The following is a 25,586-nucleotide window of genomic DNA, read 5'->3' on the forward strand; positions in this document are numbered from 1 at the left end:
TGGGGACATACCGATGATAAAAGTACATAATATATCAGAATTCTGAAAGTGATATCATATTCCCCACGTTAACATATTGCAAACGAAACCCAACCACGTAAAAAGTACAAATTCAAATTGTTCGACTGATTCAAGCAGAAGAGGAAAATTTCTCGAAAAGTATGGCGAGGAAAATTATTGCCTCCAGTCAACGAAGAAGAAAATTCCAAGAAACTTTAGTCTGCAAAAAATTGAAAAAAAATCCACAGAACTAATTCGAAATATTTTCCAAAAAAAAAAAAATGATCAAGAACTGATTATAAGACAAAACTATTTCATAAAATGAAAATTTTCCTCAAAGTATAGTGAAAGTGCGGAAAACCCCGAAAATTGATAGGGTCTGGTTTTCCTAGTACCTATTGAATATTCAGTTAAGAGTTAAGACGTTAAAAACACATTATTTTTCTTGAATTCACAGTGAAAAATACACGAAGCATTGTGGCTTTCAAAACAACCATATCTCACCTAACAGTTTTTTTTTTACAAGGATTTGTTATCGAGGCTATTCTATTTATACTTACCTACTCGTAACTGCTTATCTTTGCACATTTCAAAAACATACAAAAAAACCCCATTTTCGGGTTTAAAAACTTTGAAAACTTCAGAGAATTTGACGTAGTAAGTAAGGCATTTTTTAACAACACAAGTTGACGAATCAGATGCATTTCATTTTGATGACAACACTCACAAAATTTTCACACGAAGATTCAATAATATATAGGATTTAAATCTCAATATTCAAGATCTTTTCAAATTGTAAATCCAGAAGAGAAGTTTTCTCCTCAAGGACCGATTGAATGAAATCCAAAGTTCAGATCTAAAATCTTACCATCGACTCGGGATTCATAATTCTACATCGAAAATCTGATAATTTTTGAGAATGGAAACGAAAAGACCTGAAAAATTGACATTTCACATCTATAAATTGAAAATTCCCACTTTTTTTTTTCTTTCACACTAGCCTCATATTTTTGCTCTGTGCCTTTTTCTGCAGACAAACTATAGTGTCCCAAAAATCTAATATCGGGTATAGATTTTGAAAGCAGATAAACTTCCGATTAATTTTGAAATCGCATAAAAAATTTATGATCCAATTTTAACAAAATTTAAAATAATATGTTTTATGAATCACGTTTTATGATCACGATTGCTTTGTTATAAAATACATACGTAGTACCTAAGCAGTTCTTATAATGACCAAGATACATTTTTTTTCCTCTTCGAATTGGGAAAATTCCCACCCACAATATTCCACATTAATTTCACTATTCGAAACTTGGTTTTAATCCATAAATTTTTGAGCAGGAAAAACTACAAAAAACTGAAATAAAGAGAACCTGACTGATTTAAATTTTAAATTGCAGAAAACAATAGAATACCAATACGAGTAGACTTTAAAATTTCCCATTCGTTCAAAAATATTTCGAAATTTGCATCGGGGGAGAGCAAATGAAACGTACTTCTAATTGCGATCATTTTTTTAAAAAAGTAATCAGTAGTTCTTTCTGGGGAGATGCAAAATTGCAGAGGGTGGCATTTTTGGCCAAAATTTAAAAACAAACGTTAGAAGTGAAACTGCTTTTCAATTATTGTTCCTAATTGCAGAAACTCCAATACAACTTTTCTACTCACTGTGTGAGTTCTTCAAAAAAAAAAAAGTAACTTAGAGCAGATCTACATCATGAAAAGTTAAGCTTTCTACTATGATTATTTAGAAGGGTCTCACAATTTTCTAGAAGGTTTTAGAATTTTTCTCGTATTTTTTTTCCAGTTTCAATTCAGAACAATAATATAGGGCTTAATATTGTGAAGTCTTCTTTAGAAAATCATGAATTGACACAATTTTGAGCACAAAATTTGTTTAGAAATCTTTTAATTAATCATATCAACGCCCCTCCCCCCCCCCCAATGTAAAGAAATTTTTTTTTTAACAAGTTGGCTCATTTTGCAACTTTTTGGAATTTTTTTGCGACAAATGAGAATTTTTGAAAATTTTGGCAAAAGAGGAAATTTTTTGATAAAATTAAGACTTCTGGACAACTGTTGGAAAAAAGCTAGGGAAAATCGAGAATTTTCATACAAGGAGCAAAAAGCAAAATTTTGCCTATTTCAACAATCTGGCGAAAAAGTTACTTTTGGGCAATTTTCGGTAAAAAGTGGAACTTTCTGGAATTTTTGAAAAAATTTGAAACTTTTCTAAATGCGAGAGTTTTTATCATTTTTTTGCAAAAAAAAAGACTTTGACAATTTTAGCAAAAAGCAGAAATTTTCTGCAATTATTGGCAAAAGATGGAACTTTTTCGTCATGTTTGTCAAAAAAGAAAGACTTTTTGACTATTCTTGGAAAAAAGCTGTTTTGATAAAAAGTGAAAATTTTTATCAGTTTTTGAAAAAGTAAGAATTTTTGACGAAAAGCAAGACTGAGAATTTGAGTTAAAAACAGGACTTTTTGATAAATTATTGACAAAAAATTATACTTTTTTGCAATTCATGTCAAAAAAAAGTTGGACTTTTCCAACTTTTTAGTGAAAAGGCGACACTTTTTGGCAATTGTGGGAAGGGTCATTCCATGTCAACTCAACCAAAGTTTTTGGGTCATGTCCTCCGATTTCGCTCAAATTTTTTTTACAATATCTACCCACCCAGTAAGTAAGAAAGCCGCAATCAGTTTGGTCCCAGCCCCCTCAGGGGGCGGGTGGGGGGGCTTCAATTATTTTCACATTGTCTCGAAGTACTCAACTTCAGCAGCCCATTCCTCCAAAACTATGATACTTTGATCAAAACTGATTTCACAGTTCGAAAGGGCATTGAATTTTGAACTTTTTAAGTATTTTGAAATTTTCAAAAGTTGAAAGTTGAACTTTCAATTTGAAAGTTCAAATTTCTAAATGGCGCTGTAAGTGGGAGCTACCATTTAAAATTTTGAAAAAATTTCCATTGATGTACATTTTGATACTTTTTCGAAATATTTAGGTTTCAAGATGGAACTCTTGACGGAGGGGGAGCACCCCCACCCCCAATTTTGGGTGAAACTTTCGAAAGAAAATCTGGGGCATGTGATATATCGAATTGTATGTTTTCGGCGACGCTGAACACGAATATGACGTTAGATTTTTCATAGGACCCCATCCACGGCCCCCAGCACCTCCTCAAAGGGGGTAAAAGTTCAAAAAAGTGTTTTGTTCGTGCGACACATGGAATAATATGTTTTTGGTGACGCTGAACACGAATATGACATCAGATTTTCGATTGGACCTCATCCACGGCCCCCAACAATTTTTTTGGGCTTTTACCTATTGGGGGAGGTTCTGGGGGCCATGGGTGAGGTCGATTTAAAAAACTATGGCTATATTCGTGTTCAGCGATATCGAAAACATACTATTTCATGTGTCACACGAATGTTACCCTTTTTTGGGGGGGGGGTTATCCCCTTGGGGAGGTGCAGGGGGCCGTGGATGGGTCAAATCACAAATCTGACGTCATATTTGTGTTCAGCGTCACCAAAAACATATTATTCCATGTGTCACACGAACAAAACACTTTTTTGAACTTTTACCCCCTTTGAGGAGGTGCTGGGGGCCGTGGATGGGGTTCTATGAAAAATCTAACGTCATATTCGTGTTCAGCGTCGCCGAAAACATACAATTCGATATATCACATGCCCCAGATTTTCTTTCGAAAGTTTCACCCAAAATTGGGGGTGGGGGTGCTCCCCCTCCGTCAAGAGTTCCATCTTGAAACCTAAATATTTCGAAAAAGTATCAAAATGTACATCAATGGAAATTTTTTCAAAATTTTAAATGGTAGCTCCCACTTACAGCGCCATTTAGAAATTTGAACTTTCAAATTGAAAGTTCAACTTTCAACTTTTGAAAATTTCAAAATACTTAAAAAGTTCAAAATTCAATGCCCTTTCGAACTGTGAAATCAGTTTTGATCAAAGTATCATAGTTTTGGAGGAATGGGCTGCTGAAGTTGAGTACTTCGAGACAATGTGAAAATAGTTGAAGCCCCCCACCCGCCCCCTGAGGGGGCTGGGACCAAACTGATTGCGGCTTTCTTACTTACTGGGTGGGTAGATATTGTAAAAAAAAATTGAGCGAAATCGAAAGACATGACTTTCAAAATCGCCCTTTTTTGGTTGAGTTGACATGGAATGACCCGGAAAACAATGATATTTTTGGATAGGGGGGGGGTGGAATAGACTTTCAGACAGTTTTGGCAAAAGGCGTCATTTTCTGCCCTTTTTGGCAGAAGGCAAGACTTTGACAACTGTTTCGCAAAAAAATTGTCATTTTTCGGAATTTTGTGTGTAGAAAAGCTATACTTTTTCAACTTTTTGGAGGAAAGGCAAGACTTTTTGGCAATTATGGGGAAAAGCGATACTTTTGGGTAATTTTTCGGGGAAAGACTTTCTGGCAGTTTCGACGAATTTACCCCTCGTGACGTTAAAAAAGTTTTGAGACACTCCCCTCCCTCTCTCATACTTTGTGCATCTGCATAGTTGAGATTTGAAGTGCTCGAGAAATTGGAAAAAATTGTACAGAAAATAAGAAACGTTACGAATTCGATGATATGGAAAAAATTCAACATTATTGAAAATCTAAAAGAAACGAGTCAAATTAACCAGTCATCATTACACACAAATAAGTTCGTAAACTGTGCAAATTGAGTTCGATTCAAACAAATGAGAATGATTTCAAATGAGGATGACCTAAAAAATCAACTTAATCAAAATATGTCCCGAATATTTTAATAGAAGGAAGGATGATGAGTCGGATGATTTACGTTTTCGAGATGTACGTTTCGATAAAACCTAACCACACACCAAGCTTTAAAAATATCCTCCAACATTAAAAAAAAAAAAAAAACTCAAGAAAATAGATACCTTTAGCTTGACGATACCGCAGAAAGCGTAAAAAATCAAATCGTTGACTTCCGACACTAACATAACGTTCGAAAACTCGCGACCATTTCGACATGACACTAATCCACGAAGAAAAAAAAAGCGCAATATGTGAAGAAAAAGGAAACACACAAATTGAACTACGCACACGCCACTAAAACCAGCAATTCTATGATTATTGAGTAAAAAAAAAAAAAAACTGGCGGAATACGAGTAAAAATTGGTATAATTTTCTCAACGTGGGCGTACTGTACGCATACTACATACGTTTAATTATCATGTAACGATCTTGTGCCGAATAGCGAATACAAAAAATGTCTCGGTTAAATTTAACTCGCTAGTAGAATTATTAGTCGGAAAATAATATCGGTTTGAACCGGTTGAAAAATTTTCGAAACGAGTTGGCGCGCTATTTTTATCTAATTAAAAACTGAGTGTCGGATTTTATACCTATATAATTTTTTTTTCGGTCGATATCGAGTTTTTCGCCGCTCGTAATTGTCTGCTGCTAAGTTGACAGTATGTTGCAATTAAAGACAATAAAATAATTCCCGGAAATTATAATGTACATGCGAACCAATCAGACAGAACGGTATTTTCTATGTCTGGTAATGGTAATTGAAGAAAAAAAAGCTAAGTGCTTCGGTAATCTATTTTTTTTTTCGATTGCAAAAATTTCAGTTTCGTTGTTGATTTAGAGAAGTGAAAAAAAAAACATTTGAATTTTCTCGCCCCTTCTGCGTGTAATTGTTGTGCGATATTTATACCAGCGAGCGACGTATTTATAACCGGATTTTGTTGCAGAGTTCGCCGTCCGGGCTAGTATAATTCGACAGCTTTATGAATTAGTGACTTACTTGAACTTCGCATTCGGATGAAAATACGGTCAAATCTTGCAGACTGTGCTTTTTCATGAAATTATCGACTGGCTCGAGATCTTCGTAGAGTTCGCTTTGCGTTTTCAGGTCTTCCATGCTTTGAGATACTGGCACCACGTCGGACATATTCGTGAACACTTTCGGACTCAGTCTACGTTCGAGGGAAGCTTCAGCCGCCGATGAGATACCCAACTCTGATAATCCGTTATCGCAGCTTTTGTGTAAGAATCGTCCGGAAGATCCGGAAGCGTACATTGATTTCGTATTCCAGTTAAATATACTTTCGCGAGAGCCAACGTTGTATGCTTCTCTTAGACTCTCATTTGCAGTTATAGCAGACTGTGGAACGAATACAGAGTATTAGATCGAGTTACGAGGAATATTGGTTAAAACATAAAAATGTATAGTTACCGTGGTAGAATTGGCTCGTGTGCTATTCCTACTGTCTGACTTATCGGCGTAGCAATCGATATATTGGGGATCAGGTTGTCCTACAGCTTGTATATGTAATCTTTGGTTCTGAATATCGACCACTAGAATTCGATCGGATTGATGGCCACTCTCATCTCTGAATCCAATACCGGAATCGCTATTGCTAGTCGTGACGCTGCTATCGTTACTGGGTTGCGGAGAATTAGCTACTAAAGGTTCTTCGACATCGTTACGATTCGGATTTTCGTAATATTTACGAATAGCGTTGACTATAGGGTCACTAGTGGCAGGGAAATGGCTGCAGTCGGAGCCGCAATTCACGTTAAACTTGAATGCGATTTTGGAATGTTCGTCGTGAGCCGAGCTTACGGTTGCGAAGACGTGACAACTATTGGATGGCTCTTCGCTCACCGATGTGGTTACTATACCGAAATATTTACGATTTTGTTCGTTGCTGGCGCTGCAAAATGTCACTCTACCGCCAGGATAGACAGCTATCGTCGTGCCGGTGTCGTTTTTAAGACGTAGACTGCACGGAAATACGGTCATCATGACTGGAGTATGGTTTCGTTTTTCAGCTCGAAGTCTTTTTATACAGCTACGAATGATCTGCGGAGAAACGAATATTTTGGTTAAAGAGAATAATATGTATTTCAGTAAAGAGACTTGATGCTCGATCAACGTACCTGTTGGCGAGAAACGGGCGTTAATATCTTTGGCATTTCTATCGTTCCTAAATACCCGACCAAACATTGGTATATGGTGTTCGCCTCGACCAGCATATCTGCATTTTCCACATCACTGTAGGGTGGAATCGAATCAGCCTTTTTGTTCGATGATTCGTTTTCATTAGCAAATCGTGTATCTGGTCTATCATTAAACAATCCATCGGCCGAGTTGTTACCGAATTTATGAGATTTATTAGTCAACATGGGATGAGTATTATGTCCGTTTGATTTATACTTGGCAGGGTATTTTGGTTTCTGGCGAGCTGTCGTGACAAAATCTTCTTCCGAACTGTCCGAGTAATAGTTCTCGGCTATTTGTAGTTTCAATATTCCGTGGCAGTTACCGATTAGTTGGACTACATCGTCGTGAGGAACTTTACTCACATTTTGTCCGCATACAGCGACCAAATAGTCGCCTGGTCGCAGTCCAGCTTGTTCGGCCGGACTGTTTGGTACGATACAGCTCAAAATACAAGGTTGCTGTCCAGATATGGTGAAACCGAAGCCATTTTTACCTCTGCATACTTCGACGGTACGAATACCATAATTAGGTCGTTTTTTCCTTCTTCTGCTAGGCTGCATTTTTCACTCGAATCGCCTTCCGCATCCAGCTTTCATGATTCGGTGTTCGGTGAAGTATTTTCAGGTGTTTTTCCGAGTTGCTTGAAAACTAAACCGTGAACTTTCTATTCGAATTTTAAAACACTAGATTGGAAAATCGTTAGCAATGAAAATCACTCACATCGTAATGACACGTTACATTCCACTGATTCGAAATACTTCAACGATTACATAACTAACGCGAAATTAATTAATTGATAATAATATTAAAATATCGTTACTTTATTTTAGAAACTAAAGTATTTAGAAATGCAGAATGGAATGCAAAAAAAATGATTGCATTTTAAAAACAACATTTCCCACTCTTGGCGTTTATTTTCAAACAAGTGTATTTGTAGTGGTGAGTATGTTCACGTATGTTTAAATTGTTTACAATGTTCCACAGTCAAAATTATTCAGATGTTTTGATTACGAATTACGATGAGGGAAATCGTTTTTGTGTTGAAGAAAATTTGTCGTTTTTTTTTAATTACTCGATTGTTTTAAATGAAAATGTGATTAATTTCAATTGTTTTCTCAATCTCATGCAAAATAATGCATCAAATTACCCGATTTATCGCTAAATTACGAGAATCGGATTGAAAATATTCTTAGCGACTCTAGCGGTTGAGCTTTGAACTACAAATATTTCCGACATGCTGCAAAATTTTTTCCCGTCGAAAGTATATTTTCTTTGTATTTAATCTGTATCTGCGAAGTTCGCAATTTTGTACAAAGAATAAATTAAATAGAATTAATCGGAAAAGTCGATGATTTGAGATTATTAAAAAAATTGTGTGTATTGTTGATCGTATCGCGGTGTAAATAGTACATTTTTGAAAAAATTCCACTTCCGAGTGTTCATTAATAATTTGATAATTGCCGATACTCGAATAGTTCGCTGTAGTTTTATTGTTTCGTTCGTTTAACAACCTACTTTTGAAAATGAACTTTCATTTTAATTATAGTTGAAGAATGTCGTCTTTTTTACCGTTTTCACATCCTACAATAATTAAAAAATTGATAGGATGGAAAAAAATTGAAGGCGAAGATAAATATTGCGATAAATACATTAAAAATTTGGTGCGAAGATTGAAGAAAGGTAACGCTACGGATGAACTGTTGAAAGCATTAGCTAACCAGGACCCTAACACCAAGTGTGTTACTATACCTAAGTGAGTACTTGATTATCAATGTGTGTAATTGCGTATGTGTTTCACGATGAATTGGGATTTTCATTAGAAAATATTTCTGTTTTAGTGCTTGTAACGATAAGGCAGATAACATACAAGGAGTTCGGTACGTTTATCATTGGTTTATTTATATTTTCGCTTTAGATATCGAACGGTGCCCTTTTTCCCCCGAAAATGATATCAATAATGATTAAACATTTTTCATCGTTGTGTTTTCAAAGCTTGTATAAATTTTGCAATTTTTCCTACTTCAGATCAAAAAACTTGCCTCACTTGGTTGCCTGTCGAATTTGGCGTTGGCCTCATTTGCAGTCCTATACTGACTTACAGTCATCTGACAACTGTAACTTTGGTTTCTCATTGAAACGTGATTCAGTTTGTATCAACCCATATCATTACAAGCTGGGTTCCAATTCGAGTAAATATCTTGCCGTAAACCGTTCCATTATACGTAAAGGACAACGTAATTCATGCATTTTCATGGTTTACAGATTTACCTCCTATCTTGGTTCCTCGAACCCAGGCCATTGACGAAGCGTCTATGTTGTGCGATATCCAGCCTCACCAAGCCGATATCCCAGCAGCCGAAAACATCTCGGCTCCAGCATCACAACCGCCTCCAAATACTCTTGTCGCCGTTTCACCGTATACGTCAATGGATTCACCTACTACTCCTCCGGGGTACATGTCAGAAGACGGAGATAATAACGATAACCTTAGTACGAACTTTAGATGATCATATTGGCGGAAAATTTCTACATCAGATGTGTAAAATATTCCTCGTTATTTTAGGTTTAAGTCCAAGCCCAGCCAGCGATGCACAGCCTGTTATGTACTGCGAACCTGTATTTTGGTGCAGTATCAGTTACTACGAAATGAATACTAGAGTTGGTGAAACGTTTCATGCATCACAACCGTCTATATCAGTGGATGGATTTACCGGTGAGTGAAACTCGGTATTTATTAATTATTTGTTTCGTATATTTTTCATTATTGTATTATGATTTGTTTCAGATCCCAGTAACTCAGAAAGATTTTGCCTCGGTTTACTTTCAAATGTTAACCGACACGCTGTAGTGGAACAGATAAGAAGGCACATTGGTAAAGGAGTCAGATTATATTACATCGGCGGTGAAGTATTTGCCGAATGCCTCAGTGACTCAAGTATTTTCGTTCAGTCGCCTAATTGTAATCAACGATATGGTTGGCACCCTGCTACCGTTTGTAAAATACCTCCAGGTACGTCAATTTATCTCCCATCGTCGAAGTGTATGTTTTCAGCGTAATAATCGTATGTGTTTTACTCAGGTTGCAATTTAAAAATATTTAATAATCAAGAATTCGCGGCGCTTTTGTCTCAATCCGTTAGTCAAGGATTTGAAGCGGTTTACCAATTAACTAGAATGTGTACAATCAGGATGTCATTTGTGAAAGGATGGGGTGCTGAATACAGGTAAATAATTTCTCATTTTTTAAACTCGTCTCCTCTGGATATTTCCGATGCTCAAATCGTTTATATCATTTTTAGGAGACAAACGGTTACATCGACACCGTGTTGGATCGAATTGCATTTAAATGGACCACTACAATGGTTAGACAGAGTTCTAACCCAAATGGGTTCTCCTCGTCTACCTTGTAGCTCGATGTCGTAAATTTTTTCCGAAGCATTTTTTTTTCTTTTTTTTTTATATAAGTTGTCGGAAATAAGCAATCGAAAAATTGATAAACTAAACCTATTTTTAATTCTTCGAAATAATGTACAAATTATTTTTTAAAAATAAACTTTCAACTTGTTACTTACTCATGACAAGTTTTACCTTTTAACATGATTCAGGATTGTTAGCTTTTTAGTGATAAGTACGGATATGGTTTTTTGTAGAAGAGCTGCGATAATTTTGTACGAAGTTTTTTTCCCCTTTCGTTTTTGAATTTTGAATCAAAATGGGTAGTTTTTTGTATATTTGCCAATGGATTGCCTTAAGTGACCGTAACGTGATAAATTGTTTTAAATTTTTCAAATGTTACTCTTCTTTTTTCTTTCATTTTTGGAATAGCGTGCTAAAGTAGTTCTGCTCATCGAATCATGATTCGATGATTCGAAGTTATTTTTATATGATTTATTTTTTATATGTGTTTTCTTCTTTTTTCGTAACATTTTTTTCTTAAAAGTTTGTTATAATCGATAATGATTTTTTTTGTGTATTTTTTGTTTTAATTTTAGCTCTCAGATACCCCCTTTTTTCTCTTTTCTCTCTTTTTGTTTTATATAGGTAGTATTATAAAGCTATGTGTAGGTATGAAGCTTTAAAACTCTTACGATGAATTTTTTTTTATTCGATTTACGGTTTTATGGTAAATAATAACAGTTACCTTACATGTTGAACGTTGATTAAATCTAATTTTAATGTGTTATTTTTGTTTTTGTTTTTTTTTTCTTCTTGTCATTGTTTTTTCTTTTTCTTAATTTTCTTCATTCAAATAATTTGAATTTTTTCAAAAAATATTTGTAATACTAAGAGTATAATTTATAGGCGTTTCTTATAATATAACAAAATGTTTTTGATCAAATTTTGACCCCATTTTTCCCTTCTCTTTTCTAATATTTGAAATAATTTCTTTATTTTAATCGGAATGAAATTCTGTTACAATTGAAAACATTTGTCGAACAATTAGTTCTTACTTTAAAACGAAACATGCATTCAGATTATTTGTATTTTATAATTTTATAATTATTTTTATTACCAAGTTATCGTATTAAGTATTTTTATAAATTTTACTTTCGGTATCTTAATCATCATCGTAAATGTTACTTTCGAAAGTAATTTTGAAAAATTCAAAAGTAGTGTTTTATTTACTTGTAATGGCGTTATTATTAATTCTTTTGGAAAGAGATCGTAGTTTCTAATCTGAAGGAATATTTTTGACATTTCAAAAAAAACAAAAAAGAAATACTTTCAAAGGATTATGTCTTTAAGTACAACTTGTTTCCACCATTGGTGTATATGTTATACTCTAATTTTAATATATATACTTTTTTTTTGTTTTAATTCTGAAAATGTACAAGTTTATTTTTTAATAAGTTTAGTAGTTTTTTACGATTTATTGTTATTTTTTCGCAATGTTTAGCATTAAGTACATGTTTTTAAAAGTAATATTAACCGTAATTTAATGAGATGAAATGAAACGAATAACATAATCGTGTAATAATGGCAGTTAAGTTTAATTTTCTCTTTCTTTCTTCTCCTCTTTTGTTTCTCTCTTTTGTAAGACCCTGCTCGTATGTAATTATGCATAATATATGCATTATTGCAAAAGTAGAAACGAGTATTCTAAAATTTTCGTGCTTGAAGTATTTTTACTTCGGTACTTCAGCAGTACATTTTGATAGTTTTTAAGTAGCTGTCATTATGAAAAGGACGAGTTAAATGTGTATAATATTCGAAGTGATATTGTTATCAGTTGATTTGAAAGAATTATTGTATTAACATTTTTCATGAATTTTTCTGTTTATTTTATTCAACGATGTGGTGCTTATCAGTTCGCTCGATTGTTGGATCGTTTAAAATGAAGGTTTTTTTTCATTCGACTGTAGAAATGTTTAATGGGAATGGTTTATTCGTAAATTATTACGATTTTTTGTCACGGTTTCATTTTTTTTTCGGGTACGCTTCTTTTTATTCGGCTGTTCTGGTGGTTTACCTATTAAAAAGTGGAAGTTTTGTAGGTCATTTCGAACAATAGGTATAAATGTGCAAAACTTACAAAATGTGAGAGTTTTCGGTAAAAAATATACATATATGCCATAAATTAAGAGAAAATGAATTTCATTGGCCTCCTATTATCAATTATTGTATTTTTGAAGACTTCAGTATTCACCTTTGGAAATTTAATGATCGTTTAGAAGCTCAATACGAATTCGAATGGCACAATTGTACTTGAAAGTTGAATAAGAAGTTATTGTAAAGGGAAAAGCTACATATCTTGAAGAAATATTTGATTTTGAAAGAAATATCAAATGGTGAAATGTGCATTATCGAGCACTGGGAAATTGATTTACTTCTATACTCATCTACCTTCATCCTCTAAATCATGCATTTCTCAGATGTAATTGGACACATTGTTGGTGTGGTCAAAATCTCTCTCAGCTGTCTCAAACAAAATTCAAATATGTCCTTACGGCATTCAAGCTTCTTTTCTTCAAAAATTAAATTCATTTTGCTCATCATTTCGTAGTTTTCATTTCACATTAATCTGTCTCATGCGTTCAACATGAACGTTGGCCTCTGCTCGTGTCAATGACCTTAGCTGCCTACTCTTATGTTCCGTCGATATTTTGTCTTTCATCCAAGTACCTCGTATATCACAAAATTCCTTCCCTGAAGTTACAGTTCTCTTCGATGTCTATTCTCGATAATTATTTTCACACGTACGTCCTTTTTTAAATACATATTTTATTTCTGTGCCTAGAATTTTTCATTTTCGAATGCTTTATTTGATTTCCTGCGAAATGGAACTGAAATGTTACCCGAAATGCGCAAAAAAGTGTCATAACCCATTAAAATTATGTAAAAACACTCAAACAAAGCATCAAGATATCTGAAAATTGCCAAAAAAAAATTATGGAAATCCAGCTTGTAGCTATTTTCCAAAAAAATATAAGTAGGTAAGTAGGTAGGTACTGTGTTTTCAAATTGATGTAAAAAAAACAACATAAAAACAATAAGATTACTGTGGGTAAGTTATTTTTAAAAATCAAGAAATCCTGTTGAAATTATGTAAAATTTCTCAAAAAAAAAAAAAAATTAAAATCAATGAAAATTACAGAAAAATAATCAATTAAATGAATATTGAAAACATTTAAAACGATCAAAAAAGACTAAAAATCGCCCATCAAAGTAACTGAAAAAGGAAAAAAAGTGAGATTTACAATAATGATTAAATTCTCAAAAAAAATAGGTTGGTACCTACTCAAAAAAGCGTCAAAGACGTGTAAAAATAATATAAAAACACAAAAAGCAATAAAATTATTTGTAAAAATACCTAAAAAGTATGAAAATTGAGAAAAAGTTGGCAAAAATCTAGGACAATAAATCGCTGAAAATTACTAAGAGTTGCTGAGATTTTGACAAAAGTTACCCAAACCAAATGATGTAACGATTTCAAAGAAAGCACTAAAATTACTGAAAATTATCAAACAATGTTGAAAAAGTAGTAACATTTGCCAAAAGTGTAGAAAACCTGTTAATGTGATGTAAAAACGTATAAAAAAGCAATAGAATTGCTAAATAATACATATCAAAAAAAATATATTTATGTAAACATAAAGTAAAATTTTCCAAAAATTTGTGAAAATGAGCTGATGTAAAAACGATCAAACATGAAACATGCATTAAAATCGCCGAAAATTGAACAAAATTAAGGAATTAATAATAAGAAAATGTTGAAAATCAATGAAGATGATGTAACAAAAGAAAAAAACATTAAAATCACCAAAAATATCTAAAAAAAATCATAAAATTTCATCCACATTTTGCAAAAGTGTACAAAAAAGTGTTCTAAAATTACCGAAAAAAATCAATGGCATTTTCAGCAAAGTTGGATAATTAATATGCACGAAAAAAGGTCGAAAACTTGTTAAAATGATGTAAAAAGTAAAAACAAGCATGAAAAGTTCTTAAAGCGAGCCAGAATGAAGTTGAAACCATTCAAAAAAATTATTAAAATTACCTACTAGGCTACTAAAAAAAAAATTCTGCAAAATTTGTCAAAAATGCACCAAAAAGTGTTAAATACTTCGAAAATATTGTGAAAAAAGCATGAAAATCATTGAAAATTATCAAACAACGATGACATTTTGGTAGGTATTTGCTGAAAAGAAACATGAAAATGTGTCAGGCACCATTTTAAATATGTACTATAAAAAAAAGTCCTAAAAAGGAATAAAACTGCTGAAAATTACAACCAAAAAAAAAAAAAAAAATAACGGTAGGTCTGGTAAAATAGAAATTTTTCCGAAGTTCTCGAAAAAGTATCTAAAAACGCGTTACCTAAAATGATGTTAGAATACTCAAAAAAAAATTAGGTACCTACTGAAAATCATCAAACTGTGATGAAATTTTGATAAAAGTAATCCAAAGAATATGAAAAAAATGTTAAAATAGGTAACTTTAAAATAGTATTGAAATCACTTAAAATGTGAGAGTTTATTTCGAGCTTTTGCCCTCGTTTGCTACCTTTAAAAACTGAAATTACTGGAATGAGTATCTAGAGTTATTCAAGTAAAAAAAAAAATTGGTGCAGGAAAATCAATTCAACAGACTTAGGAATAGTTCCCAAATCAATTGGAAAATTTCAATTTTTGGTCAATATGAAAGCATCGGTAGGGGGAGAGGTGAAAGACATAATTTTTAAAATTGACCCTTCTGACAGATTTTCACATTGCTCATGAGTCATGAGTAATATATTATTATAACAGAATCACAAAGAATCTAGTATGATCAAAATCGTTTGATAAATTGAGGAGTAGGTAAGTACATTTAAAGAACAACCATAGTTCATGAAATGAAATTTTGCAGGAGGCTGAAATAACATAGTGAAATTTGTAGATTTGGGAAGTTATGAGTAAGATTAGATTCATTCTGTTGATGTTAATTGTTCTCCAAAGCTGAATAATCAAAAAAAACTAAAAAAGATGTTTTCCTTTATCCTAGCTAGGGTTTCCTTTGAAATTTGTGGACTATGTTTATTTTTATGCTGTTAAAAAACTAAAAAAGCCTCGAAAATGTCTTTAATTAAATTGCAAAAAAAGTAATGAAGTCTAAATTTAATTTTAAAAATTAAAATTGATAATTTCATTTTGATCATCGTCGTCGTCCTCGTGAAATTTAAATTTCAAATTTGCTTTTTGAATGTACGACGCACCTCTCAATTGAAAGGGTTTCGAAAAGAAAATTGTTAAAGAAATTCAACAAAGCCATTAAAGGTAAATTCAAAAATCGAAATTTGGATTTTCAAAGTTTTTTGAAAAAGTAGTGCCCCTTCAAATTTTGGGTTCGACAAACCTACTCACACCATCACACGGTTACCAAAGAACAATAACCATAACCAAAACATAACTCTACAAAATTCCAGTCCTTTCGGTTTAACGTCGTAAAATGCATTTATGGATGATCGTCTCTTCCATAAAATCGGATTGAGTTCTCTGAACTTTGCAGCTTTGAAGTTTGAACCGTCGAATTTCATTACCTGCTAAAGACCACAATTTTGAAAAATGGGGTTTGAACTGATTATGATAGTTTTCGACCTCCTGAAACCATTGGTTAACATATTTTTGACCAAAACCTACAAAAAGCCATTGAAAAACTGAGTTTAAAATACCATTTTGTGTCAAAACCTACTGAGCGCCGTTTTTCTCTGTTTCCAAAACCTACTAAAGCAATATTTTCTTTCAAAACCTGCTAAATCCTATCAAAATTGCTAGAATTCTGAGTGAAACTGAATCAAAAAGACATTTTAACGAATTTTAATAATTTTTTTGATTAGATTGAGTAGCTATAGTCACAAAGCCAACATATATTTAAAAAATCTACAAAATATTCCGCCAACTTTTGCCGCAAAATAGTGAATTGTTTTCATGGTGAGTAAGTTCGTGAATCATTTTTTTTGAAAATTCAAACGTTTATTAAAAAGTTACAATTATGGAAAATAATTTAGAAGAAGATGATGAATATTGCGCATCTGCCCAAGTCACAACAGAACATTCGAGAAAACGACGAGGTAATCCAGCAATGTGGAAACGAAATCAAGCTAAAAAGGCAAAAAGAGAATTAAGAAACAATGGTTGCATTTTAAAGTGCAAGCACGATAGTGAAAGTAACCATTGTAAGGTGAGAACCATCGATATCGATCTAATTTACAATTTTCATAAGCAATTTCAATCGATCGAAAGTGCTCCAGAAAGGAGGAAATTTTTACAGAGGTGTATTTCTCTGAATAGCGTTGCGCGCACCAGAGTGAAAGATGAGAATAGAGTGCGAAGATCCCGTAATTACACAATCGAATGCTCTATTCAGACAGACACAGGCCGCATTAAAGTCTGTAAAACTGTTTTCTGCTCTATTCTAAGTATTGGCCGAGCAACTTTAGACCTTGCTGCGGAGACGTTCATGTTGCCAAGTGATCAGTGCGTTGAGAAGCGAGGTGGCTCCGAACCAAAATTGACAGCTTTAAAAGATGCTGTGATCGAGCATATCAAATCATTCAAAGTGCGAGAACGTCATTATGGTCGAAATGATACAGTTGGACGAGTATACTTACCATGTGAATTAAACATTGTTGAAATGCACAAAATGTTCTTGGAAAAGTATCCTGATTTTAAAGACTGCAAGTATTCGTTTTACAGAGATGTATTCCGTTATAATTTCAATATTGGCTTCGGTAGTATTCGAAAAGATAGTTGTGCAACATGCGAGCAGTATAAGAATTTATTGAAGAATTCCGATGAAATTAATCGTACTGAATACAATTATGGAAGCCGGAGAGAAATCCTACTGGAAAGAGGCCTTCACAGGATCCGTTCGAAACGATTTTTCAAGGAATTGAATCTTTTGCCGGCTGATACGATAACCATCAACTTTGATCTTATGGCAAATCAAGTACTACCCAAAACACCCATCTCCGACGCATTTTACAGTCGTCAGATCTCTTATCACACCTTTGGAATCATCATTCATAAAAAAAAACAGCCAAAGGAATCTGTTCTCGATAAAACAACCATGTTCTTCTACAGGTAATAACAAATTCATTTTAAGAAAAGAAAAACTTGAATAAATATAAAATTGATAAAAGCGTTGATAATTTGTTCTTTTGGTGCAGGTGGTTAGAAACAGAATACGGTCGTGGAAGTAATGAAATTGTATCGTGTCTGATTCACTTCTTATCAACTACTCTCTTACCGATTCTACGAGCTCAAAATATCCATAAACTCAGATTCTTCAGTGACTCTTGTACTGGGCAAAATAAAAATTACTCGGCTGTAACTACGTTGATGGATTTCTGTCTTCGAAATGAATTGGAGTTTGAATGGTTTTTTCCGGTAAGGGGTCACTCCTACATGCCTGCTGATCGCTCGTTTGGACTAATAGAACAAGGCATGAAGAAATTGGATACAATTATCAATCCAGAAGAATACGATTCGATTATCCGCAATAAAGGCAATTTGGTTATAGTTGGCACCGATGACGTTCCTATTAAAGATTATCAAACCGCGACGTCGAAGATTTTAAAAGTAATTTATTTTCATATCATCTTGCTTGAATTTCAAAAACGAAAATTTTGTGTTCTAATTCTTTCATATTTCTGTTCACACTCAGACTAATAAAGGTTTTCTGATATCCGAAGTCAAGGTAATTTCATACGATTCGAAAGATCCGTACGTGATAAGAAGCCGCAGTAGCTACTCAGGACTTCCCACCTCGAGCGTAATGTTTAAAAAACCTGAAATGAAGAAAAAGACTCCGAAGAATCTTCTTACTCGCGTTCCAATTGTGGAAAAGAAAAACCGAGCATCAGCGGCTAAGATTAAAGACGTCAGAAAGCTTATGAGTAAGCTGAAAATTAGATCACCGTTCTATGAAAAACTGTTTGCCGATGAAAACATCCTCGATGATGGAAATGACGAAGACGAAGAAAATGATGAAGCTATCACCTCTCGAAATGAAGATTTATTCTAGATTTTGTTTTTAAAAATAACGACTTCGTATTATTTTTAATCATATACTTTTAAAATTAATTTAGATCTTAGCATTGAGAATAATTTACTGTTATTCATCGATCGAATACGTAGCTGATAAAAATATAGCCGCCGGAGATTCTTTTTTATTACCAAAACATACTAAACACCGTCATTTAGTAGGTTTTGAAAACAAATGGTTGAACAACCATTTGTTTTCAAAATCTACTAAAGGAATTTTTTGCTCCAAAACATACTAAGCGACATCGTTTTGTGCCAGAACATGCTAACTGCAATTACAATCACAGATAAATATTATAAGAATGGTAAGAAACGCTTCGATTTTCTGTCCATTGAAAGCAGTGTTGCCACTTTACCACATGTAAAAAAATCAGCTTCCCAGGTATCAGACAAAAAAAATCACAGTTTTTTGCGGTTTTCTCAGAAAATGAAAATTGGCGTTTAGGAGGTTTTGAAATTCGATGGTTCGTTTGAAGTTTCTCATTTTATTTTGATTTCTATGATTTGTCTCCTCTCATTAATAATTAATCGGTTGTTCATTTTTTTTCATTAAAAGTACATAAGTGATGGTGACAAGTTGATTATTAATCTAGTCAGTTTGCGTGGTGTTTTAACTCGATTTCATTGATTAATTCGGCTCATCGGAGCTGCTTCATTATGATCTTTCTTCTTATCAGTGAAAGCACGCGTATTTGTGGTAAAATTAATAAATTTGCGAATATCCGAACACTATCTTCGACTTAAAGAGCTCGACAATATAGCATCGTTAACGATTAAACATTCCAACATATCTCATTGCTGGTCTTATCTGAGTGAAATGTAATACCTAAAGTGTTTATGCTTCGTAACTTGAATACGTACGTAGTTGTGGCTAAACAGATGGTTCGAATTTACATGTTAAAAATCAACTTGTAATCGAACGATTGCTACTAATCGCATAGGTTTTAGGCGATTTCCATGTACAAACGTTCCATTACGGATTTCTGATTGATTTATGTGTTCTAAATCATGATGTGTTTTCGTTGTCGTGTAAGATCGGTAGGTTATTTTCATTCGTCTTGGATGGGATATGATTGCGAATTTTTGCTATAATGTACGCTATTGGGTCGTTGTTCGAGTGTTTTGAGGTGTTATTTCGAAGTATGAGTTGAGTATATTACTGAAATTGATTTTGTTTTTGTTTGCAGATACGAACCTTGAATTGGAATTGATTTAAACATGATGCCGAACTATGTGTATACAAGATAGAGAGGTTGTAAGTGCACCATGCGTCGGTACTATGGAAGCGAAAGATGTGAACGGAGCATCTATACCGGCTACTGAAATAAAAACCGAGATAAAGACAGAAATAAAATCCGAAATTAACGACGCTTCGCCTTCGAATGGTATATTGAGCCCACCTACAACGCCTTCGACTACTACACCTTCTGAAAATGATTACGCTCCGAATGGACCTAATTCAGGGAGATTTAAGTTTTTTAAAGGTAGGTAATCTACCTATTTGTGAGTGAAATCGATGTGCAAATGAGAATTATTCCTAATGTGTTGATCATGTTCATAGATGGCAAAGTTATTCTCGAACTTTGGCATCATAAAAATGGAGAAAGGATGTTCTGGATACCAGTGTCAAAAAATTCCACATTTTGGCCTCCAACTGGCCATTGCACTCCTCGTCAAGAAAGTTCTACCTCATTAAGTGGTAAGTGAAGCTTTAACGTTACGTCGATTCTCGGTTATAAAACACGAATTGTAATAATTTTGCGGAATGATTTCAGTTTCTGATGATAATTCATCGATTCAGTCCTCTCCGTGGCAGCGAGACCATTGCTGGAAGCAAACGGTACCTAGAAAAAATGTAAACCGTGGATTAGAATTCTCATGGGTTGCCCGTAAACGTAAAATGAGATTTTCATCGTTAACAATTCGTCGTAAAAGGCGAAGACCTTACGATGTGATAAAAATCGAATCGGATGAATTGTTCAAGGAGGATAGTTCGTCGCGTAAATTCGGCTCGAATATAAGGAGAAAATTAATCGATATTATTCAAAAATTATCAGAGCGTAGAAGTTACGAAAACGCGACCAGTTCGTGTCGCACAGATCCCGGCATCGTATCGCCTCGCAAACGAATTCTCAAAGAATTCGAAAAAGTATCATTAGAAGAGATGGGTAACACCAGTAAGAAGCATCGAGCTCGAACTGTTGCTTCAAGCGCCTCGGCCAGCACTGTAAGCGTATTTTCCGGGAGCGTTTCGAGTCCTGTTGCTAACGCATCGGTCACTGCCATTTCTAGTAAACCTGCAAATAATCACAGTATTACTTCGATCCTGTCGAGAGACGAGGAGCCGTCTTTTTTGCGCAATTTATTAAAGTCTCCGAACGAGTCGTCGTCCGAATCGAAAAGCTCATTTACCGCCGAATCGCCATCCAGCGCTGATATTCGAATCGCTCCCTCTCGTCCCAGTCATTGCTCTACTCCAATATCTGCCTCCCTTTCACCGCCGTATCCTAAAAATTTACACTGTCCTCAGCCCATTCCTTCGTATATTCCGCCTACGTATTTATATCATTCTACTCAACCATTTCTCACTTCGCCTCCGATATCCAATCATCCTCCTTATTACAGCGCTTTCTCTTCGACATATCCCGATCCTTCTGTGTGGTCAATGCCTTCCGTATCTAGTCTTCCTAGGCAATCTGTTTATCCGGCGGCCAACGTACCATCGTATCCACCGATAAGCCTTTCACCGTACGTACCCGTTGCCCATTCATCTTTCCAAAGTTACTCAGTTACGGAAAATGGAAGTGGTAAGTTTTTCATCCCATTCTCGAATATATATATTTTTTTTTATACCGAAATTTTCATTAATGTAATTGTTTTTTCTCTTTTTTTCGTTTCAGATGCTCCATTAAATTTATCAAAACATTGAAAGCAATAAGTCAGTGTAACATTTTTATAATTGAACAGAAACTTCGTGCCTTTCTCTCTCTCTCTCTCTTTTTTTACAAATCATTTTTAAATACGTTTTAAAAAAGGTATAATTAATAAGAACATTACGACAAAGTATTTTTGTATTTTATTACTGTAAATTGTTGCTAAATGTTTCCTATTGTTATATTTGTAAATATTTGAAAATGTATATTCGCTTCGTCAAATTTTACATTATTTATTGTATAGTATTATTTTTGTCTAACAGAAAAAAATAGTTACTCTCGTGACGTACGTATCGATTTTTACTCGTATTTATTTTTTTTCCACAAATTTTCATAGCTGTGATTTTTAAAAGTTTTTTTTTCTGACAACATTTTTTTTTTCCATTTTTTTAGAACATTTTATTTAATTGTTTAATTTATTAATTTTTTTTTACGTTTTACCCGTATTTATAAACATTATTATCGACAAGTTTATACGAATGTAGTTCATTCATTAAGTATATTTACAATAATTTTAATGTGTTCAACATTATTTGTATCATTTTACAGAGCTAGAACATAGATCTTGTACGTTTTTTATCTTTTAATATTTTTGTTGTAAATTATTATTCGATTGTACTAACACATTTTTTAAAACTATACACTGACTGCTAAAATACATAATGTTCATAGATTAACTTTTTAATAAAATATTTTTTATAATGTATCCGTCGTCGTGATTTTCCATTTTTTTTTCGACTTTCGTTCAAGATTGTTGGCGACCGAAGATTTATTAAAATTTTATTCGTCCAGTTTAATTCAATTAGGCAAAATGTACGTGAGACTCGAGTCTACGATGGTTGAATTATGTTATCAAAAGAATTTAACAAATAATTGGAGGTCATTCAACGCTGACATTCGGTAGTGTGTTTCTCGTGGTTCTATGACGGTCCCAGTCGTTTCTTAGAGATGAAGCGACGAAGCGAGACTCAATGAAGAGTTGAAATATTACTTTTGACGAAACTGGAGACTTCAAATGTTTACGCTTCGAAAATTTGAAATTATAAAAAATCAATTTTTTGAAAAATTCCTCCGAACTTTGAAATTTGAAAAACATTCCTGACCCTCCATCCCTCCCGCTCCGTATTTTGGAATGGCGTTCGTTTTTTTTTCATTTTTGACCACACCTTATTTTGTCAAGTACAGGTGGATGGAGTGCATTTGAAAAATGTGTTTGATTGATTGATTGATTCGATCATTCATGGTCATGGTACTTGCGTACTTGGTTGTTTTGATCTTTTTTGAATTTTTTCAGTTTTTTTTTTTTTTTTTTTTTTCATGAAATACATATTAAGTACTTGATTATTCGTTTATTTGTTGACTTGATATCACTAAGGCAGGGTAAACTTTGAAATTCATGAATTTTTTCAAATTTCAATCTTCAAAAACAGGGTACAGACGTGGGAAGTTGTAAAGCCGAAAGATGAAGCTGAATTTTTGGCTTGGCTTTTAGCTTTTCGCATAAGCATAAGTATAGGTAGGTGACTTTTGGCTGGCTAGCCTAGCTAGTAGTAGGTACCTATTTCTTTAGCTGCGGTGAAATATAACATACCGGTCAGTAAAGTTTTTGAGCGGTCTGGGTCGTGGTCTGTTCTGTTTGTAGTAGTTTTCAATTTTCACGAAAGGATAATCAGTTCATCACTGTTAGGTTCATTTTGTGAGAAATGTTCATCATAGCCCAGAGGGTTCAAACCCGTTTCGGTCCAGTGAAAACATTAAGGATCATTTTTTGGGTCCGATGTTAATATGGGTCTTTCATATAGGGTAAAGTCGCCAGTAGTTGAACAGATTTTTGATACTTTTTGATAAAAAACAATCTACAGCTCAAGTTGATATTTTTTTGAAAACTTTGGTAAGTACATCTAAAAGAACACAGTTTTCCTTACATTTTGATTTGTGTTTCACATTCGTAAGTGCATTTTTGAGATTTTTACGATCATTTCAAAAAGTGTCCAAAAAACCCCAGTAATTGACACCTGGCTTATCGAGCATGAAAATGTGATTATGAATCAATCAAAAGTAGTTAGAAAGAAAGTGTATCTCATTAGCTTTCAAATGGTATAATAACCATTTCAAAATGTTCAAAATTGTTTGATAGAAAAATAATTGTAAAACACTTTGCAAAATTTTCATGGTGAAAATAAAAGTTGATAAAACGCAAAAAGTATGACTAATAATCATCACCTAACTCACGGCCAATAATAAGCGAGGTATGAATTAATTTTTAGTGCAATCAGTGTTTTCAATAATCACACTGGGACATCAAAATGGCGATTTTTGTGACGTATGTGTCAACTACTGGATCATGTCAACTACTGGTGACTTTACCCTACAAATGTTAATGCCAGGTCCGGTCCGGTTCAGTCCACTCGGTCTTGTGGGTATTTTTTTGGTCCGGTCCGTCGACCGTATATAATGGACGAATAATTCAACGGTGAAAAAATGACAAAATGTGAAGCCTAGATTTTGGATGCAGAATCCTGGAAACCTTCTGCTCATGCGCCAAACATGACGCTTACGGTGCTGGTGGAGAGAGAGACGGTGTACTGGTTGAACGTGGGTTGTACCAGAGACCCGTCTCTCTCTCCACCAACGCCGTAAGCATCATGTTTGGCGCATGTGCAGAACGTTTCCAGGATTCTGCATCCAAAATGTGGCCGTCATTTCCTGCGATTTGAATTATTCGTCCATTATATACGGTCGACGGTCCGGTCGCGGTCATCAGTCCGGTTTTTCGGTCCGGGGGGCATTTAATGTATCTAAATAATGTTTGTAAAAGACAAAAGCTAAAATATAAATATTCTGTATTCTGTATTCTGTACAAGCCTCATAGCGGGTTTGGCTTTAAGCTTTCGGCAGTTTCGGCTTTCAGCTTGCCTTATTCCTTCACCATCACCTCGATTTGAATTTGCAGTCATTTTCATTTTTCAATTTTTTTCAGTGAAAAAAAAAAAAATATGAAAAAATTTTTACTTACTTATCAATTGGAAAAAAAAATCAAATTAAAAATTCTACTATTCTAGCTTACTTACACAATATTACACACGCACACCATATATACCTACCATAATGAAACTGGTTCATTTTAATTAAAATCAGGGATCTTCTGATGAAAGATGAAACGTTTGGCTTTAGCTTTTAGCTTTCAGAAATCTCAAACTTCCTCAGCTTTTAGTTTTTAGCTTTTAGCTTTTTAAATTTTTTTTAATTAGGTGAATAGAAAGGAAAATGGAAACTCACAACCACGAACGAAAAAAATTAAAAACATGAGAAAACTGAAACAGTGAAACTTGAGAAAAGTAAAGTGTGAAAATCAAAAACAAACTCAAACAGGAACTGAACCAAATGGATTTGTAAAAAAGTTGAAAGAAAGCTGAATAAATAAAGCTTTTAGCGAGAGCTTTTGGCTTTCAATCAAAAATCCCAAACTTCCTCAGTGGCTCAGCTTCCAGCTTTTAGCTTTTAGCTTTTAGCTTTCAGCTTTCAGCTAGCTTTCCATCCCATGATTAAAATAAAATAGGCCTACGAGAGTTCAGAACCAATGACTGTAGAAAAGCTGAAAAAAATGAAGCTTTTGGAGTTTTCGCTATAGGTAGATTTGATTTTATGTGTTAGAATTAGTGGGTAAATGATAAAAATGGCTGGCTTCAGCTTCCGCAGCTTAAAAAAATTGTAAAACCAACAAAAAATCAGAGTTTGATTTTTTTGGAACTTGGAACTTGGAAGATGAAAAAAAAATCATGAATTCAAAATGGACTAATCAACAAATGAACGAATAGTCGAGTGACTTGATAAAAAAAAAAAACAACGAAAAAATTAAATAAAACGATTTTTTTTTAAATTTAAAAGTTTACAAATTACACAATACCTACTTAATACAACAATTGAGGAGCTCATTGCAAAAGTAGCCCTTGTCACATGAACTTTTAGACCCTTTTCATTCGATTGCACCTATTGCCAAATGCGGAGATCATGTTGTAATGATGAAATGACCGTCAAGTTGGCCTACCCTGAGTAGCCCTGAGAGGAATTGCTTTATAGAGTTTACATTCATGATACTGGGTACGCTCAAGGGAGAGGTTTAGAG

At 33.9% G+C, this 25,586-nt stretch overlaps 4 protein-coding genes across 5 annotated transcripts in view; 3 read left to right on the forward strand and 1 right to left on the reverse strand.

Annotated features, from left to right (window-relative positions):
* loco (locomotion defects) overlaps nt 1-8,026 on the reverse strand; it is a 36,328-nt gene extending 28,302 nt beyond the window's left edge. Inside the window, exons 1-3 of the mRNA XM_065366782.1 lie at nt 6,942-8,026; nt 6,235-6,864; nt 5,803-6,162 (exon numbers count right to left, since the gene is read on the reverse strand). Of these exons, the coding sequence (XP_065222854.1) occupies nt 5,803-6,162; nt 6,235-6,864; nt 6,942-7,565 (1,614 nt within the window). The 5' untranslated portion in view covers nt 7,566-8,026. The remainder of the gene's footprint in view (nt 1-5,802; nt 6,163-6,234; nt 6,865-6,941) is intronic.
* Nucleotides 8,027-8,162: 136 nt separating this feature from the next.
* Smox (Smad on X) lies at nt 8,163-12,275 on the forward strand. The gene is made up of 8 exons (XM_065366793.1): nt 8,163-8,758; nt 8,844-8,882; nt 9,031-9,194; nt 9,268-9,495; nt 9,569-9,718; nt 9,791-10,015; nt 10,085-10,229; nt 10,305-12,275. Exons 1-8 carry the CDS (start codon nt 8,559-8,561, stop codon nt 10,426-10,428), a joined length of 1,275 nt encoding a protein of 424 aa, XP_065222865.1. The 5' UTR covers nt 8,163-8,558; the 3' UTR covers nt 10,429-12,275.
* Nucleotides 12,276-15,966: 3,691 nt separating this feature from the next.
* LOC135847321 (uncharacterized) lies at nt 15,967-18,648 on the forward strand. Its single transcript, XM_065366789.1, has 3 exons — nt 15,967-17,564; nt 17,651-18,062; nt 18,148-18,648. The coding sequence occupies exons 1-3, from the start codon at nt 16,474-16,476 to the stop codon at nt 18,505-18,507; spliced, it is 1,863 nt and encodes a 620-aa protein (XP_065222861.1). The 5' UTR covers nt 15,967-16,473; the 3' UTR covers nt 18,508-18,648.
* Nucleotides 18,649-18,795: 147 nt separating this feature from the next.
* Nucleotides 18,796-22,166, forward strand: LOC135847323 (uncharacterized). Of its 2 annotated transcripts, none has more exons than XM_065366792.1 (5): nt 18,796-19,565; nt 19,715-20,011; nt 20,089-20,226; nt 20,303-21,334; nt 21,428-22,166. In XM_065366792.1, exons 2-5 carry the CDS (start codon nt 19,759-19,761, stop codon nt 21,454-21,456), a joined length of 1,452 nt encoding a protein of 483 aa, XP_065222864.1. In that variant the 5' UTR covers nt 18,796-19,565; nt 19,715-19,758; the 3' UTR covers nt 21,457-22,166. The 2 variants fall into 2 exon arrangements, with proteins under 2 accessions (XP_065222864.1, XP_065222863.1); XM_065366791.1 differs by having other exon boundaries at nt 18,796-19,224.
* The last annotated feature ends 3,420 nt before the right edge of the window (nt 22,167-25,586 follow it).

This window comes from Planococcus citri, chromosome 5, assembly GCF_950023065.1.
Source record: "Planococcus citri chromosome 5, ihPlaCitr1.1, whole genome shotgun sequence".
In the NCBI taxonomy this organism is placed as follows: Eukaryota; Metazoa; Arthropoda; class Insecta; order Hemiptera; family Pseudococcidae; genus Planococcus; species Planococcus citri.

Coding starts and splice junctions, on each gene's coding strand:
- Smox (XM_065366793.1), top strand. CDS start 8,559: ATGTCGTCTTTTTTACCGTTTTCACATCCTACAATAATTAAAAAATTG. Junction 9,195..9,267: donor CAAGCTGGGTTCCAATTCGA/GTAAATATCTTG, acceptor CATGGTTTACAG/ATTTACCTCCTATCTTGGTT. Junction 9,496..9,568: donor AGATAATAACGATAACCTTA/GTACGAACTTTA, acceptor TCGTTATTTTAG/GTTTAAGTCCAAGCCCAGCC.
- LOC135847321 (XM_065366789.1), top strand. CDS start 16,474: ATGGAAAATAATTTAGAAGAAGATGATGAATATTGCGCATCTGCCCAA. Junction 17,565..17,650: donor ACAACCATGTTCTTCTACAG/GTAATAACAAAT, acceptor CTTTTGGTGCAG/GTGGTTAGAAACAGAATACG. Junction 18,063..18,147: donor CGACGTCGAAGATTTTAAAA/GTAATTTATTTT, acceptor GTTCACACTCAG/ACTAATAAAGGTTTTCTGAT.
- LOC135847323 (XM_065366792.1), top strand. CDS start 19,759: ATGTGTATACAAGATAGAGAGGTTGTAAGTGCACCATGCGTCGGTACT. Junction 20,227..20,302: donor AAGTTCTACCTCATTAAGTG/GTAAGTGAAGCT, acceptor GAATGATTTCAG/TTTCTGATGATAATTCATCG. Junction 21,335..21,427: donor AGTTACGGAAAATGGAAGTG/GTAAGTTTTTCA, acceptor TTTTCGTTTCAG/ATGCTCCATTAAATTTATCA.